This window comes from Trypanosoma brucei, chromosome 5 (assembly GCF_000002445.2).
Source record: "Trypanosoma brucei brucei TREU927 chromosome 5, complete sequence".
Classification (NCBI taxonomy): domain Eukaryota; phylum Euglenozoa; class Kinetoplastea; order Trypanosomatida; family Trypanosomatidae; genus Trypanosoma; species Trypanosoma brucei.
In genome coordinates, this window is record NC_007278.1 from 890384 (window position 1) to 906380 (window position 15997).

Genomic DNA, 15997 nt, shown 5'->3' on the forward strand with positions numbered 1-15997 from the left:
AAAAAAAGGTAAGGAAACTAACCAAATGAAACCGCTGAAAATGAAAGGAACTCGAAAAAGAAAATATTAACGGTATGACCAAACATGAAAGGAGAAACAAAGTCCACAAGTAATGTCCGTAACGGTAGATGCCGTGAAGCTGATGTATTGAAGAAGAAGAAACGTGGTACTTCCACTCACCCACCCAGCACTAACATCATTCGATTGGCCGGTTTTTAGGCATTAGTTGAAACCATTCCACTCCATTTTCTCCTGAAAACGATGAAATGGCGTCAAACAGCACCAAGTTTAAGCTGATAATAACAGAGGGTGGAGAAAACCAGCGCCGGAAGAAGAAAATTCTCCACTAGAAACATGTGTATGTAGAGGTTTGTGTTTGCCCACAGAGACGTACATTTGTGTGTAAGCATAAACCGCACTTGCCGCAGTAAAAAGACGCACTTCGATGAAAAAAAAAAAAGATATCACAAAAAGGTCAGTAACACACGTATTTGCACTAGTACAAGAAAAAAGGGGGAGACTCAAAAAAAAAATGAATAAATACATAAACAGAAGCATCTCACTTGTTGGGAGTGAAGAGGAGTCGGCAAGAGAGTAAGTGATCCAACTTCGGTGCATCAATCAATCGGAAAAAAAAGGATGGCTACGCACAAGTGCAGCCAAGAGATGCACAGCAAATTGCTGCACTCTTCGTCCCTTCGATACGACGAATATAGTGCAGAGTGAAGATGGGGAAAAAAGTACAAACGCGAATTCATAAATCATATTATCACAACATCGCAAAAACAATATGAGGTAATGTGCTGAAAAGGACAGCAAATGATACATGTGAGCGACTTCCTGTTGAAAGGAAGAAAAGATGGAACACACCGCCTCGGAGAAAAAACGGAAAACTGTCATGTGTTCAAAGAGTGTTGGGGTCGAGGGAATGGTACAAGAGGTTTTTCACTGTGCCGTAGCTCCACCATCAAGAGGCACAGTTTGCTGGAACAACTCCAGAAGTGCAAGACTTTCAGCCGATAGTGCTGCCTTCGCTACAACGCTGCCCTCAATGTTGCCATGTTCCATCGCAATACTTGACCCGCATTTGCTACAAGAGTACAACTTATAGGTCATATCTACCATTGCGCCGTCATCGCTCAACATTGGTAGTTCCACAGCATATTCCGTTAAATTTTGCGGAAGCCTCACCTCAGAGGCGCTGGCCCCATCTCCTCCTTCTTTGGTACCTTGTAATGCTCTTCGCACCGGCGGTGACTCCCCTAAGTTTGAAAGTGCCTGAGCCGCTGCGACACCAGCGCCAGCAACTGGAGAAGAAGTGGGTGAAGCGCCAAAAGCCCCGCCGCCATGGTTCCGCTTGCCGGTGAAAAGCACTTCAAACGGTATGTCGGGAAGGTGCATCCATTCCACGCCACTCACCGACCCAGAAAAGCGCAGGCACACCGTACAGTTGCAGACAAAACTACCGAATATATAAGATATGTGTCCCACAAAATTTACAGAGTTACACAAGCAACCACCTGTGAACAGCGGGTCCACAAGGTCGTCCGCCCCCTTTTCCTTTGCAGTACTTGGGGAAGTAACCTTGGGAGAATGAGAAGACACCACTGCTGGGCTATTCGGTATGCCTTTCACCCCCACCGCGTCCTTGTTAGTGTCGTTTCCGTCCTCCTTACCTCCTTTTCGGGCAGCATCTGCCAACACATGGGGTGCCACTATATTTCTCCCTGGAAGGGCGGCCTCGTATTGTTCGATGAATAGCGGAATGCGCTCGTCTATTCCGTACCCCTTTGCAACCTCAGCGGGGACCTCGGCAGGTGATACCGGTTTGCGCCGTAACTCCTGTACATCAAGTGTTGTGCCGAGGGCGTCCGAGAAGTCTTGTCCCACCTCCCCCTCACCACCGGTATTCTCTGCATCACGCGGATTATCTGGCGCCGGGGAATTGGAGAGAACGGACGGAGAACGTGTGACGGAGGGATTGCGTGTGTTTTCGCTGCCGTTCGTTGCCGCTTGGACATGCTCAAAGTGTTCCGCCATTTCTTTCAGTACACGCGCAAGATCCCCTCTAAGCTCGTCTACAACTTTAGCGGCAGTCGTATCGGCACACCGCGAGTGTTGTTGTTGGTTGCCGCGGAAGACATTGTCTTTTTGTCCCCCACTAGCACCACCACCACCACCACCAGCAGCAGCAGCAGCCGCTGCCGCTGCGCCCCTCTCTACCGCTGGCAACTCCTTCCTTTCCGCTGCAGCTACTTCCCTAAATTCAACTTTCAGTGGTGGGATGTGAATAGGCTCCTTTCCATAGATCTTTTCATCCCTATCGTGTTCCGCGTTGGGTTTAACAGAAGGGTTGCGAACCACCGGAAGTGCTGCGGGAGGATTCTCTTTCGGAGTGGCATTAGCATTCTTGGCTCCATCGTCTTCGGCATTCGCCCGCCGCTCTCTCCGCTCTATTATACGCTTCTTATTTGCGTCGTAAAGAAGAAACAACTCCTGAAGTGGTGTTCTACCGAAGGAATGTTTTAGCTGCAGGCGTTGTTGTGCCGGCGATGGGTACTCCATCTTCTTGACAATATTTTTTTCATGCTCATTCTCTATGGGGGTAGGTTTCTCATCTGTCTTCACGTTCGGCTCGTCTCTGTTTTCGTACGATTCACCCTGAAGAGGGGTTCGGCCATTCTTCATCCCGTAGGCGAGCGGCAGTTGGCGGGCCGGCTGCCGTGGGGGCGGTTCCTCAGCTTTCAGTAACGGCGACACCTGCGGTGGCATCTTCCTTGCAGCTGGCAATCGGCTGGGCGACACCGGGGAATTAGCGGGACTACACATCTTTGGTTTTGGCAATTCCTCTCCTACGCGAATAAAGGGATAGTCGCCGTTACGCCTACGGAACAAATCCACATGCCCTAACATCCCCACTCCAGAACGTGCACCACTGACTCCACATGGAGTTGCTCCAGCTGCACCGGCACCGGCCACACCACCCGCTAGCCTCTCTCCCTTCTGCGGTGCGGGAAACTTCGATGGAATAAGGCTGAGCCGATTTTTTATAGGCGATGGAGGCTTAGCGCCAGGTGTAAGGACGCATTTGTACTCACTTTCGTAGCTTGTATCTAACTCGCTCATTTTCTTCACCACGCTGGGGATAGCCCTCACCAAAACGGGAGTGCGCAGTATTTGATCAGCATCTGGGCGTTGCTTCGGGTCTTTTTGTAGCATCCACAGGATAAGTTGCCACAGCTCATCTGAAAAACTCGACGGAATACGTCGGGGCTCGCGTTTACATATCTCGTCCATTAATCTGTTCATAGTGTTCGCTTCGAACGGCAACCTACCAGTCGTGCACAACTCGTACAGGAGCACACCGAGCGCCCACACGTCGGACTTGTTGTTATATGGCTTCCCTAGACACAACTCTGGTGAGAAATAGCACGGGGTGCCGCACATGGTCTTTGCCATAGCAACAGTACTCATCAGAACCGTGCTAATACCAAAGTCTCCGAGCTTGACCACGTGATTCTGTGTAAGGAATACATTTTGGGACTTGATGTCGCGGTGCAGAAGCCGGCGATCGTGCATGTACTTCACCGCCATCGTCGTTTGAACAAACAAGCTAATGACTTGCTCCTCCGTGAGTCCGCCGCAACGGCCACTGCCAAGGGCCCACATGCTCTTCCTCAGGTTCTTCAGGTGTGAGTAAACGTCACCACCATCAGCATACTCCATGACAATGTAAAGGTGCGGAAAATCTTCGAAGAACTCCTCGTACCGGATGATATTGGGGTAGTTGAGTTGCTGTAGCACAACAATCTCCTGGTGAGCATCCTTCCTCTGTCTCGACGTCATGTTGGACATATTAACATGTTTCACTACATAATTTTTGCCACGCTCTTTGTGGCGTACCAAATATGCATTGCCGAAACTACCCTTACCAAGCAAGCGCTCAGCCTCGTAGCCAGAACCAACGAGCGCTACGGGGAGTTTCGGCCGCGACTGCCCAATGCCTAGTCGCGCGTTAAGCTCATCCAAGGCATTCATGTTTAACTTTTCCAGCTGATTTACTGTACGTTTTACTACCTATATAACTCCTACTTTTATCTACTCTTCTTTTTGTTTTCCTTCTGTAATTCAAACTTCTGATGCTGTTGTGTATACGAGTGCGTGCACGACGAAGTACCGCTACAGTGGTTTGTCGTATCCTCGCGCGTACACTTGAAAGAAATGGAGAGAAAATAAGTTATGTTTAACCCCTTCGCAACACCAAGCAGCGTTTCATTATTTCAGAAAAAATGTCACTGGTACTTTTCATCGTAAATTCCACATCCGTTAACAACGAATTCCCGGCCTCGTTTGGCCGCGCACACACACACGAATATACACCTCTTCGCAACTAAGTTTGAACCTGCACTCAACGGCGATGCAGGAATAAATAGGTATCAATATATGCATGTTCAGGTGACTTTTAGTGGTGACCGAGTTCTACACAAGTGTATAACCCTTCACCTTGCCGGTTTCCGGTTCTCTCACCATCTGCAATCTCATAAGACAATCTGTAATACCCACAATAAAGGGTGGCACTGGTGGGGACGGGGAGGAAGCAGAATTGACGCAGCTCTCAAGCGTTGTGCCATCTGCATCCAACACTGCCAACACAACGCCTTTCACCACAGCACCGGAGGGATCATCCAACCGTATAGAAACCACTCCCCCAGACCGACTTTTCTCGGCTTTAGACTTCGGTGTTGAGGCGACAGGGCGGCTCAGCAACCGGCGTCTAGCAGAGGGAAGGTAATATGTCGGTTGTTTGTAAAACATGAAGTAGGCAGCGGCGATCGCAGGCGACCACAGCAGCACATCCCGCAGGCCCCGTGGAAGTCGCTGAAGGTACTCTCCAAGTGTTTGGTACCGCTGAGTTGTTCCACGTTCCTCCGCTGGGTTGGCTACCCTTACAAATGAGCGACGGGCACAACAGGACGGCCGCAGTTTGTTGTATGGAACGGTGTTTAGGCAGCCACTGCGAGAAACGAACCGCATCCACCTTTTCTACGAGTCAATAGAACCCCCGTAGGAGGGAAATGTCGACGGACGGCCTTGCGGAGACCTGTGAATGAGAAACCCCTTGACTACAGCCGAAGTCTCTCTCCATAACCAAGCGGAAAACAACAACAAAAAGTGTGCCGCAGCGTGCAGCAACAGCAATAACAATAACAAAAGTGGGATGAAGTAAATGTTCACACCGAGATGAAGAAAGGGATCAACAATGAAGAGGACTAATACCGCTGTGAGCACTCGTATGTGTCACAAAAGTTTACACAACTGGTTCTTCAGACCAACAAATTCTCGCTTAGTCCTCAACCACGCCACTTCTTACTGTTAGTGAATATATTTTTCCGCTCGCGGCGACCACTTCTCAATGCCTTCCGCGCCACCTCGTTCAACATTAGAAAATGCCGTGCTGTCGACATTGTCTGCCCCGCGGAAGCGGCGGGTCCCTTGCCAGCGCGATTTACCAAGTCAAAAGCCGTCTGCTCGCATTGGCGTCGTAACTTTGATCGATGCCCCTGCAGCTCCCCGTGAACTTCATTTATGTTTTGTCGCATTGATGACATTGCCTTTTGTTCCATAAATCGAGTGCGACTTTGTGCTAACGCCTGTTTGGAGAAGCGCGCCCGGTGTTTCGGACGTGGCTGCCAGTCACCCACACCTCGGCTGATATAATACCAAGCGCATAACCGCGGTGGCGCTTGCGCAACGAACCGCCGAAGCATACCATACACTGCGCCCTAACCCTCCCCTTTTCCTGTAGTTTGTCCTCACCCACTATAGCGCAGAAGCACGGTATGAATTGGCTAGGAGGAAAAACAACAAAAGAACCATATACGCTAAAACAATAATAACAAATGGGGGAAAAGAAACAAGTTTAAAACTGGGCAAATTGAATTGAAGACAACAAAAGGGAAACATCACCTCGCGCAACGACCCTTGAGGGTGAGGAGTTGATTTGCTGCCCAATTTCATCTTTTCCACCCCTCAGGTATAAAAGAAGAAAAAACAGAAAGAGCTCCTGGTCGGAAAGTTGTTTGTCTCCTCTCTAGGCAAATGCTGCCATAAAACTTCGTACATGTGAGAGTTAACAAATGAATCGAAATGAACAGTGCGCCAAACTTCCGTGCGAACGGGGGAAAAGTTGGTGACAGAATAATAAGGTGACACCCCGAATGTAGGCCACATACACTCACGCAGAGAGTCGCAGCGAATGCTCTAAACCAACAAAGGAATTAGAAGATGAGAATGAGTGAAAGTACACACGGAAAACCACAACTAACATATACGTCCTTCGTTTGACAACAGCAGCCGTCGAAATACATTCCACATTACTCTCCCCCATATGAACCAAGTAAAATTGTCTCACCCTATTCCTCTTGAGCACTTACACTTGATCCTCCGCTTCCGTATGCGAAGCAGCAGCGCTGCACTTTCTTAGTGACCTACAACCCCACTCTCCACCCTTCATCTAACTTTCTAGTTGAATACCCTCTTTATACACTCTTTCCCTTTTCTTTTCCTTTAATATTCCTTTTCGAACTCACTATCAATACGTTTCTCGTTATATACATAACAACTACGTTCCGCACACTTCTATAACTGATACGTGTGTGCAACGGATTTTAGTTGCCTTCGTCCCCATCAGATCCTTCGCCATCACCGCCGCTGCCCTCCTCTTGCCCTTCCTCTTCAAGACGTGCGGCGGCGATCCCTTCCCACTTGGCTCGCTCTACACTGTCAGCTTCAATCCACAACTTCGCGAGGGCTTCATCTGTATCAACACCAATCTGTAGAAGGAGGCGACGAACTGCGGCCTCATCGACCTCGTCGTCTTCGTCACGCAGCGCCTCTTCATCATTCGGATCGTTCACATCCTCCTCAGGCAACTCCACAGTCGCCGGGACCTCACGTCCGGCTTGTGTGAGAAGCTGCAGCCATTTGTCCCGTGCGTCACGGTACGCACTCGCTGTCCGAAGTAGCCGTAGCAGGGCGTACAATATAACACTGTGCTTTTTAGCAGTCTCCTCCACTCGGCTGGTGATGTTCGCAGCGCGATCAGCGGCTGCAGCAGCTGCTTCTAGGGCCTCGTGTTCCTCATCCGCCCCTGAACCTTCGGCATCAATGTGATCTGCAGGGTTGACACCACAAATGTACTCTCCGTCGTGCAACAATACACGAAGCACGCGGCCTACACGGCGCGCCTGACGAGGCTTGGGTTGAGGGATTGGGACATCTCCATCTTGCATATCATCCCCCGAGTTCATATCGTTGGCGTTTTGGAGATTGTCCTCAAGGCGTAATGGACGGCTCCGCTGATACGATCCAACTGGATTAAAGGCACGGAGCAGCTGCATTAATTTAAAGGGTTTCAACAGGGCGGCTACATCAGCCGGTGTGCTAACCTGCTTGGGGGTGCTGTCAAAGAGGAAATAGCACCAACAACGCAATACACGGAACAAAATCATGGGGGCGGAAATTTTTTCGTGTTGCCGTAGGGTTACCTGGCGCACAAGCTTCTCCATTGCATCGGAACTGGGGAGTGTACCTTTAGTTGCAGCAGCTATAGCCTCCGCTTCGTCCTTCTTCTGCGCTTCCTCTGTCGCAACCTCTAGCGCGTCGTGCATTTTGTCTTGTTCCATGCGTACCTCCTCCCGGCGGTCCACAAGCTCTTTCTTCAACATGCCAAGCAGCGCCTTTCGTATGTAAAGCATGAAGCGGTGTGCCTTGTAAAACTCCACACGAGCATCCTCCACTGCAGCAGCTGCATCATCGACATCGGCTGCGTCCGGCAGGGCGTCTCCACTATGATCCTTTTCACCAGCCACGTCTCCTAGTAAATCATCTGCTTCCGCTTCCGCTTCCTCATACTTGTTCCACAGTTCCTCTTCCTCTGCACGGCGTGCTCGCAATACCGCCTGGCACTGACGGAAAAATCGCTGAATGGTGTCAGCTGCTCGTTTCTCCCGCAGTGCACGTCGTCCCGCCCATGCCTGCCTCAGGGCTTCCACTTTCGCCTGTCGAGTGGCAGCAATGGCAGCGTTCTGCTCCTCCTGCAATACATGCAGCAAATACAAAGCAATGTACTCCTGTGGGTTGCTGGGTTGAGCAAGAACTGTTTCAGCGACGGCTTTCGCAAGCACAGGACCAACACTGCATTTGAGGTATGCACTCTCAGTCATTAGTTTCTTGTTTCTACTCGATTCAGAAATACAAAAAAAAAGAGTGGAAAGAAAAGAAACAAAAGCTATAGTCAATAATACAAGGAAGAAATGAGTGCCCGGGCATCTCCTCTGTGCGCATATGCATTTATACGTTTTGTTACCATATAATCATGCCACTGGTTGAAGATACTGGAGTGCTCCTGTTAGTTATTTTTTTTCCCCTGCTTGTCCTTGTTCTTCCTCCACGGCAGCGAGTTAAGGTGTAGTGGGTTGACCACCACACTACTGACCTTTCAAACGTATCCCTTCCTCCTCATTACCAGAGGAACCCCATTTCTCCACTCACTCTGCGGAAAGTAGAACAAAAAAAACAAAATAAACAAAGTAGAGGCGAGCCTCGTGACTAAGGGAAAGAAAGCACCAGAGTGCACCCACACCGCATGAGAAGCCGTCACAAAAACTTCAACAGCGGCAGAGCAAAGAGAAGTTAAGTACGGACGGAGAACGGGACCTGTTAAGCACTACAGCAAATAAAAAAAACAACTAAAAGGGACAAGAGAGGAATGGGGGACCCCCCCCTCCCCTGAGAAAGGCGACTGATGGGCATGTCCTCTACTTCACGGGAATTAAAGAAGAGAACCCACACTCTATACGGCCCAGTTGTATAGTCGTATATAGATTTTTAAAAGAAAATACAGTGCATAACCACAAGAGCACCCCAAATATAGGGAAGCCTCCCCCCCCACCGTTATTCTCTATAATAAAAAAACTGCTTTTCCCCCCTATTTCCTCTATCACAATTAAAAAGAAAAATTTAAGCGAACAGGCATATACCCAATACGTATACATAGATAAAAAATATATATATATATGTGTGTGTGTGGCTTTACTTATCTTTCTTTTACGCGTGCGGGCCAGTTCGGCCAACAACCTCGCCACATCCAAGAGCCCGTCACCATTTGATTATAACTCTGATTACTTGCGTATCTGGCACTCAGCTTCCGTTTCCCCCTTTACGCCATCTCGAGAATTACTCGGGTGGACAAATAATAGGGGTATCATACCAAGTAACAATCCAACAAGCATACCTGCGGTGTTGCCTACACGAGTGGCACTACCGCGGGCCTTTGACTTCTGTTGAGCGGCGGTTAGAACCGGCACCCGCGCTAATCGAACCCTTTGCGTGAAGCGCTCGGCTACACCGTGCATTTGTACCCCCGCCACACCTGAAACAACACCACCAAGAGCCGCAGCCGTCATGGAAGTTAGCCCAAAAGCCTCCGCGCAGCGCCTATCAATAGCATCGCCAGCAGTCACGAAAATGGAGTTGTCGAGAATGCCGAAAGCCATAAACGGGACAGAGGCCGAGTATGCAATGCGTAGCCACAAGTTCCATGCGATATGGTCATTGGTGATAGTGGATTGTGAAGCTTTCGATGCCTCACTACTTCTCGATTGCTGTTGCTTTTTTACTCCGCTCTGTCGCGCCTCATTACGAGCGTCTGCACACTCTCTCAACGCAAACTCCACCCAGGCATTATATTCTTCCGCCGAAACACAGTCCTCTTTTTCTGTATCCACTTTGCGCAACTGTTTCTCGACTTCCTCGAAACCGAAATACTCTTGCGCCGTTCCAAATAGGAGGAGCATCCGCAACGTGTCGTCCTCGAGCCCAGAAAGAAGTCGAGGCCCAAAGCTCGGATCCTTTTCAAGCACACACACGAGGGCCGACAGCAACTCCTCCCGCTGCTTCTGTGAAACCTCTCTATTTTCCGCTGTTATTTCAAGAGGTGGTGGCTGCACGGTGCTTCCCTCACCTCCCCCCTCCCTCGAGCACCAACTACTCAATAAATTGTGAAGTTGCTCAACGGCATCCGCCACCCTCGACTCCTCCTCAACCCGCTGATAACCGCTATTGTTACCGGCATCGTTACTATCACACCGCTCCGGAACGCCACTTTGAGGAACTAAAAGCGGAGGACTAACCGCTGGTCGGCTGCTGTCGACGGATCCGGGTGCATTGCCCACAATTACGCCAGGGTCCTTATACGCTACCGTAGTGGAAACAAGGGTAGCAGCACTATTGCTGGTGTTAAGAGCACCGACGCACTTTGAAGGTGGTGGCGGGACCTTCTCACTTGCCAACTTTTGTCGCACTGCGGCGGAAAGGTGAGCGCATGGCATCTTGGCTGCAGTGAGAACCGGTGTCGAGGGTGGCCTCAGCGAGTTGCCCAGCAAGTGTGCTCCAAACATTCGACGTCGAAACTCCTTCATTTTCCCTCAGACAGTCATGCGCTACACACCGGGAGGTTGAAGGAAAAGAGAACACGGCCGACAAGTTCCGTGTATATCTCCAAGACCTTTTAATCACTCGTCTGGGCTTCCTGAGTGTGAAAAAGAGGAACCAACAAGAACCAGGGAGCACAAGTTGTTGGATATGAAAATGTGTTTCATTGTTTTGATATGCTGTCAACAATTTTTTTTTTTGACTGCAGCCTCGTACGAGGATAACGTCAAGGAAAGAAATCAGGCTACTTCTTGATGCCCTCACCTCCCTGCTGAAGCGCGTTAATACCGATCCGCCCCTTCACGTTCCCACTCATGTAATACTGTTAGTGGATAATACGGAGAGTAAGGTAGGGGAGGAGGGTCAGTGAAAAGTTACGTATGAAAATACGGATGTCCTCCGCCTCTATTGCCACCACCATGCTGTAATAATAACAAAAACAGAAACACAAAATCTAAACAATTAAATACAGTCGTGTGCATATCTGAGCTACCAACGATTTTTTACCTATTCACACACACGTTGAAAATCATTCTGTTCTCACACATCTCCTTTCAGGCGCCACTGGTTAAACGTAATGTAGGCACTCCGGACATGTGCCAGCGGATCAAAAAGAGGGAAACTGAAACAAAACACACACAAAAATAAAATAAATAAATTGCCTGCACCTCCGGAAAAATGGTGCGAAAACTGCCCGGCACATCCTCTAGAGGCTATAAAAGGCGTGATTGGTTCAGCACATAGTTTTATAATTACGTGTTTACACGCATTCGTACATATGCGACGATATTGACAGACGAGGTACGTCCCTCTACTTTCCCTCACCTCATACGTCGTAACGAACAGTAAAAACAAAAAAAAAGGCTGCAGCGGCAGCCAAACACCCTGAGTTACGAGGGAATAAAAAATAAGGACAAAATAATAGATAATAATATGGTATGAGGGAAATGTAATGGGGAGTTGTGCGCGGGCTACAATTACGCATTTCTGCCATTGGGTGACGAAAATAAGCAAGTTAAAGGAGAGGAACTAAGGGCACCAATAAGTGAAAGAACGATGTTAGACGGTTGCCCACTACAGAGTAAGAAAGGGGAAATCAAAAGAAAATACAAAATTGTGCAAGCAGTAACTGCGGGCACTACGGGGCTGCTCAATACACACAAAAATTTAAAAAATAAAAATAAATGGAAATATACACAAAGAAAAAAAAATAGAAAAAAGTCTTTAAAAAGAAAGTAAACTACACATTTTTATATTTGTAGAATCACTGTTGGAAATCTTCTTCCAATTTATCTCCCTCCCTCTCCCCCGCGCACCAAAATTCACTTTTTCACCAGTAGTGAAACAAAGGCACTGAGCGGAGCAAAAAAGAAAAGCTCTAGTGAATCGGAAGGCCAGCAAACAATGGGGCATAATGAATACATATATGCACAAAAAAAATACTAGTACACGCAACGTAACATAATAATATTAATAACATACAGCACACTCCTACTGGAGTTAGAACTCGGTGCAAAAAGCAATAACAATGGCAGTAATGCGCGGCTAGAGATAGCGTCCGCTGAGCAAACAATGCATGTAAGGTTGTTGTTGTTTTTTAATCCCAACTCTTGTCAATTACTTCCGCAGATTCGTGCGTTTGCAGTATGAACGCTCAATAGTAAGTAGCAAAAAAGAAAAAAACGAGCAATATTAGCAACACGTCCTTTATCGATGTTCCCTCCAGCGATGCAGAAGAGAAGCGCCCACTGCCATGTGAAGTGTCCGGCAATTTTTCTTTTTTCAGCAGCATCCCCGTCAATCACATAAGTAACACACATCTCACAGGGGACCCGTAATGCGCCTTCTGTGCCTCAGAATGGTTACGGAAGAATCCGCATTGGTGCAAGTAGTGTCGGTTAGTACCTGATTAACAGTGTTCCGGATGCCTTAAACCCCCCAAACGTGTTCCCCTTTGGAACCTTCCAGATGTTGAGGAGCCAAAATGTCGTTGCCCTCCATAGCACCTTCACTGACACGTGGGAGACCGACAACTGGAGCAACCAGTTGCTTGTTTTCTTTTGGTGCCCATTCCACACGCCTCTCAGAGCTAGAAAGGGAATAGGAAGAATAAGTAGTTAACGTATCCCACGTTGCCTTTACTGACCGAGTGACGAAAACCTTGTGAGCGTTCACAAGAAGGTTAAGTATCTTCGCGCGCTCATCGACTTCGTAACGCCGAAGCCGGCTTCGTTGCACTTCTTCTTTCCGTCCGAGCACAAGCACCGGTATCACCCAGAAGGAGGCCGTAACGTCCGCCGCATTTGATTCCCCGGTGACATCCAGTGACGGCACAGCAGCAAGAGTAATGTTCACCTCCTCTGACAGCGTGCCATTTAATGATCCCTCTTCCCCCTCTTCTTCTTCCTCCTCCTCCTCCTCCTCCACACAACCTTTTCCCACTTCGGAGTCGATACCTGTGGGTGCCGCACCCGCCATATCAAACTGAGGTGTCCCTCCACCCCGCCGCAACGGGGGTAGAATCAACTTGCGGACAACAGGGGGCTTAGGGACCGTAAAATCTCCCCCACCACGTGCGCCTAGAAACACACACCCACTGCGGCCAGATGGCTGCAAGCGAAGCGAAATTCTGAGCGGCGGCATCATCTGCATCTGGGGTTGGGAAGCGATCTGATCCTCGTTCGTGGTGACCGCGGTGACACGATCTGAATCGGGCACAAGAGCCTGCTGAGGTCCACGATCTCCGGTTGCTGTGTGAAATAAGTTATCCCAGGAACAGCGGCGCTTCATCGTCACTTTGGTTTTATTGCTGCGGATACATTGGGGCAGCACACCTGACTCCTTCACGTCGCCCTCTACCGGTGGTGGTAGCACTAGCTTCGCGTTGCCATTCGACTCGGAGCGCGAGTTCCTGGATTCATTGATGGGCACGGCGGGCAGCGTATGCACAGTTGACTCCAGGTCCGTTGAGGGGTAGCGTTCGAAGGTCGTACCCGCAACAAATTGTGGTGTTGACTTTACGAGGCGGGGACGACCAGTTTCCGCAGACTGCTTCGGCACGTACTTGCCATACTTAGGGTTATCAAAGTTACAAGGCAAGTCCCTGAAAGACTGAGATACTAAGCTCTCCGATGCGGTGTGTTCAACGTCCTCCCATTCATCACCAAAAGTGTCAACTTCCCGCAACTGGCTGCTTCTCAGCGAGTCCTCCGCCGGTGGCCATGCTTCGCGATACGAGGAAGTGTTTCGGCTCTCCGACGCCGCCAGACGCATCCTGAGAAATACAATTTTGTTGTCCGGCGAACGTTCGTCCTCGCTGGACTCGTTGTTCGCCTTTGAGGCAGAACATTTATTGCACCCCTTGTGCGGCATTGGCCACGTAATTCTAAAAGAGAATTAATGAATGTAATTTTTTGTGATATTGAATGTCACACTGTGAGCTGACCCGGCAGAACAAGACGACAAACGCGGTAACTCACTGGAATTTTTACCTCCTTAGGCTGTGTCGTCACAAGTTTCACCTTATTTGAATAATTTCCACCTCAGCTATCAAAGTCTCACCACCACTTTGCAGTTCCTTTTTCCTATTCCTCAACAGTTTTCCCACCTCTTATGGAGGTACAATGCCCTCTTCGCGACAAAAAAATATGGTGGAAAACTACAACACAAAGAGTGGGAAAGAATAGAAAAAACAAAAGCGGAGACACCCACAATCTTTTGTCCGCTTGCACCGCAACACCGTGCCTGAAAGAAAACGGGAAGAAAAACAAAGCAAAAAAATTGAGCATGTTAGAGGCAGCCAATGCCACAGCAGGTGGTATTGTCTCAACCAAGTACAAGGAAGGTAACCTAATAAACGTAAAGTAATATTACAAGAAGTAAACTCGAGAGACATGGAATTACGCGACCGTCTACACGCCAAAGCACGCACAAATGGTGCGCGTTACCTTGCGGCGTCGCCACTGACATTCCATGCACCACGTGTCACGGATTCACTGAGGTACAGAACAGGTCATGCTCGACACTTCCAAGACCCCTACGCTATCAACAGGGTCGTACCCACTCTTACAAAGTCTCAATGCCGTGCAAAACGACTCGGTGCTAGTGGCATTCTTGACCGTCATAATCATCCGCAAGATACACTAGTGTACTCATGCGAAATCGCCACGTGACATGTTGAATGTTTCAGTTCCCACTTCGCGTCGGTAAACGAACGCGCTACCTCAGAAAAGGTTTAAATCTTTCCACTCTTTTCGCTGTCGTTCAAGCTCTGCAGCCAGCTCCGCTTTTTCTTTCGCCTCGCGCTCCAAACGCTGCTTCTTCCGCGCCGCCTCCTCGGCGAGCCGGGTGGCCTCTAACTGCTGCTCCACGACTTGTTCGCGTCGGCGCCTCCTCTGCCGCTCCGCCGGACTCAAGTTGGGGTCCTCAGAGGAACCCAGTCCAGCTGTGCCACCACTTACTTCCTCGCGAGCCTTACGCCGAACTTCTTCCTCCTTCAGTGCTGCTTCCCTTTCCTTCTTCCTCTGGTGCGCGACCTTCAGGCGAATAAGAACACCTTCATTACTTAACATCTTGTGTGCACTCTCAGCTATGTGAAATGCATCAGCGGCCTTCTCAACTGTGCACTTATCTGGGTGCACTTTGAGCACAATACGGCGGAAACTGCGATTAACGTCCGCGACTTCACACGTCTGCGGATCCAACTGCAGCACAGCAAATGGGTCCGCTCCCCCAGAGCTGAAGCGCAGTAACCGTCGTATTTCTTCCACTTGGTCCTCCTTTGACCCCATTACGCCCTCGTAGCTATGTGATACGGGAGCGAATAAGCGACCAGAGCCACTAACAGAAGAAACAAGGGGGGAAAAAAAGACGCAGCTGGACAGTAGTGATATGGCACGTAAACTAATTTAACAAGGGCGGGAAACACCAATTCAGATGAAGGAAATGAATCAAAAGGGGTGTCTTTATCATATAGCGCGTGATAACTGGAAAAACAGAAATGTGGCACATCAACGACGTGCTTGTTCCTGCAGGCTTGCTCAAATCAAACAGAAGATTACAACTGTGCTGATGTGTTAAGAACGCAGACAAATGCCCGCGCCCAACCTAAATGTGAGGTACACTGCCACATGCTTTCCATGCGAGCAGGAGCCACAACAAATCTTAAATGTGGAGCAAAATAAGTTAATACGTCCGTAGTCGACCTGACTACTGTTGGAAGAGTATATATTTTCCTCGTTGTCACTGGACGAACAGCATCAAACGCAAATAAAAATAAAAACAAAAGAAGATGTTAAAAAAGGAAACGGCATGGGTGGAGGTATATCATACTAGCAAATTTGATATACAGAATTGAGTTGTAAGCAGTTGAACTAACGAGGGGAAGTCTGGCACAATGTTAACAAGTAAACCTGAGGTACCTGGCCCGACATTCAACACCCGTGAAATTTTCCTGAAAAATAAACAAAAAAATGAATCCACTAACTGAACAATCAACATCTGG

General features: G+C 48.9%; 7 protein-coding genes across 7 annotated transcripts, besides 5 other annotated features; all 7 read right to left on the reverse strand.

Moving 5' to 3' along the window:
- Positions 1-15997: part of a sequence feature (sequence corresponds to BAC RPCI93-26K5) that runs on past both edges of the window.
- Tb927.5.2820 (protein kinase, putative) lies at positions 946-4038 on the reverse strand (the record flags this gene model as incomplete). Its single annotated transcript, XM_839861.1, has 1 exon — positions 946-4038. The coding sequence occupies one exon, from the start codon at positions 4036-4038 to the stop codon at positions 946-948; it is 3093 nt and encodes a 1030-aa protein (XP_844954.1).
- Positions 2159-2185: a microsatellite.
- Positions 4480-5034, reverse strand: Tb927.5.2830 (hypothetical protein, conserved; the record flags this gene model as incomplete). Its single annotated transcript, XM_839862.1, has 1 exon — positions 4480-5034. One exon carries the CDS (start codon positions 5032-5034, stop codon positions 4480-4482), a length of 555 nt encoding a protein of 184 aa, XP_844955.1.
- Positions 5352-5768, reverse strand: Tb927.5.2840 (hypothetical protein, conserved; the record flags this gene model as incomplete). Its single annotated transcript, XM_839863.1, has 1 exon — positions 5352-5768. The coding sequence occupies one exon, from the start codon at positions 5766-5768 to the stop codon at positions 5352-5354; it is 417 nt and encodes a 138-aa protein (XP_844956.1).
- Tb927.5.2850 (hypothetical protein, conserved) lies at positions 6669-8225 on the reverse strand (the record flags this gene model as incomplete). Its single annotated transcript, XM_839864.1, has 1 exon — positions 6669-8225. One exon carries the CDS (start codon positions 8223-8225, stop codon positions 6669-6671), a length of 1557 nt encoding a protein of 518 aa, XP_844957.1.
- Positions 9059-9079: a sequence feature (AT_rich).
- Positions 9183-10481, reverse strand: Tb927.5.2860 (hypothetical protein, conserved; the record flags this gene model as incomplete). Its single annotated transcript, XM_839865.1, has 1 exon — positions 9183-10481. The coding sequence occupies one exon, from the start codon at positions 10479-10481 to the stop codon at positions 9183-9185; it is 1299 nt and encodes a 432-aa protein (XP_844958.1).
- Positions 11647-11714: a sequence feature (A-rich).
- Positions 12424-13866, reverse strand: Tb927.5.2870 (hypothetical protein; the record flags this gene model as incomplete). The annotated part of the gene is made up of 1 exon (XM_839866.1): positions 12424-13866. One exon carries the CDS (start codon positions 13864-13866, stop codon positions 12424-12426), a length of 1443 nt encoding a protein of 480 aa, XP_844959.1.
- Positions 12879-12919: a microsatellite.
- Tb927.5.2880 (chaperone protein DNAJ, putative) lies at positions 14718-15284 on the reverse strand (the record flags this gene model as incomplete). Its single annotated transcript, XM_839867.1, has 1 exon — positions 14718-15284. The coding sequence occupies one exon, from the start codon at positions 15282-15284 to the stop codon at positions 14718-14720; it is 567 nt and encodes a 188-aa protein (XP_844960.1).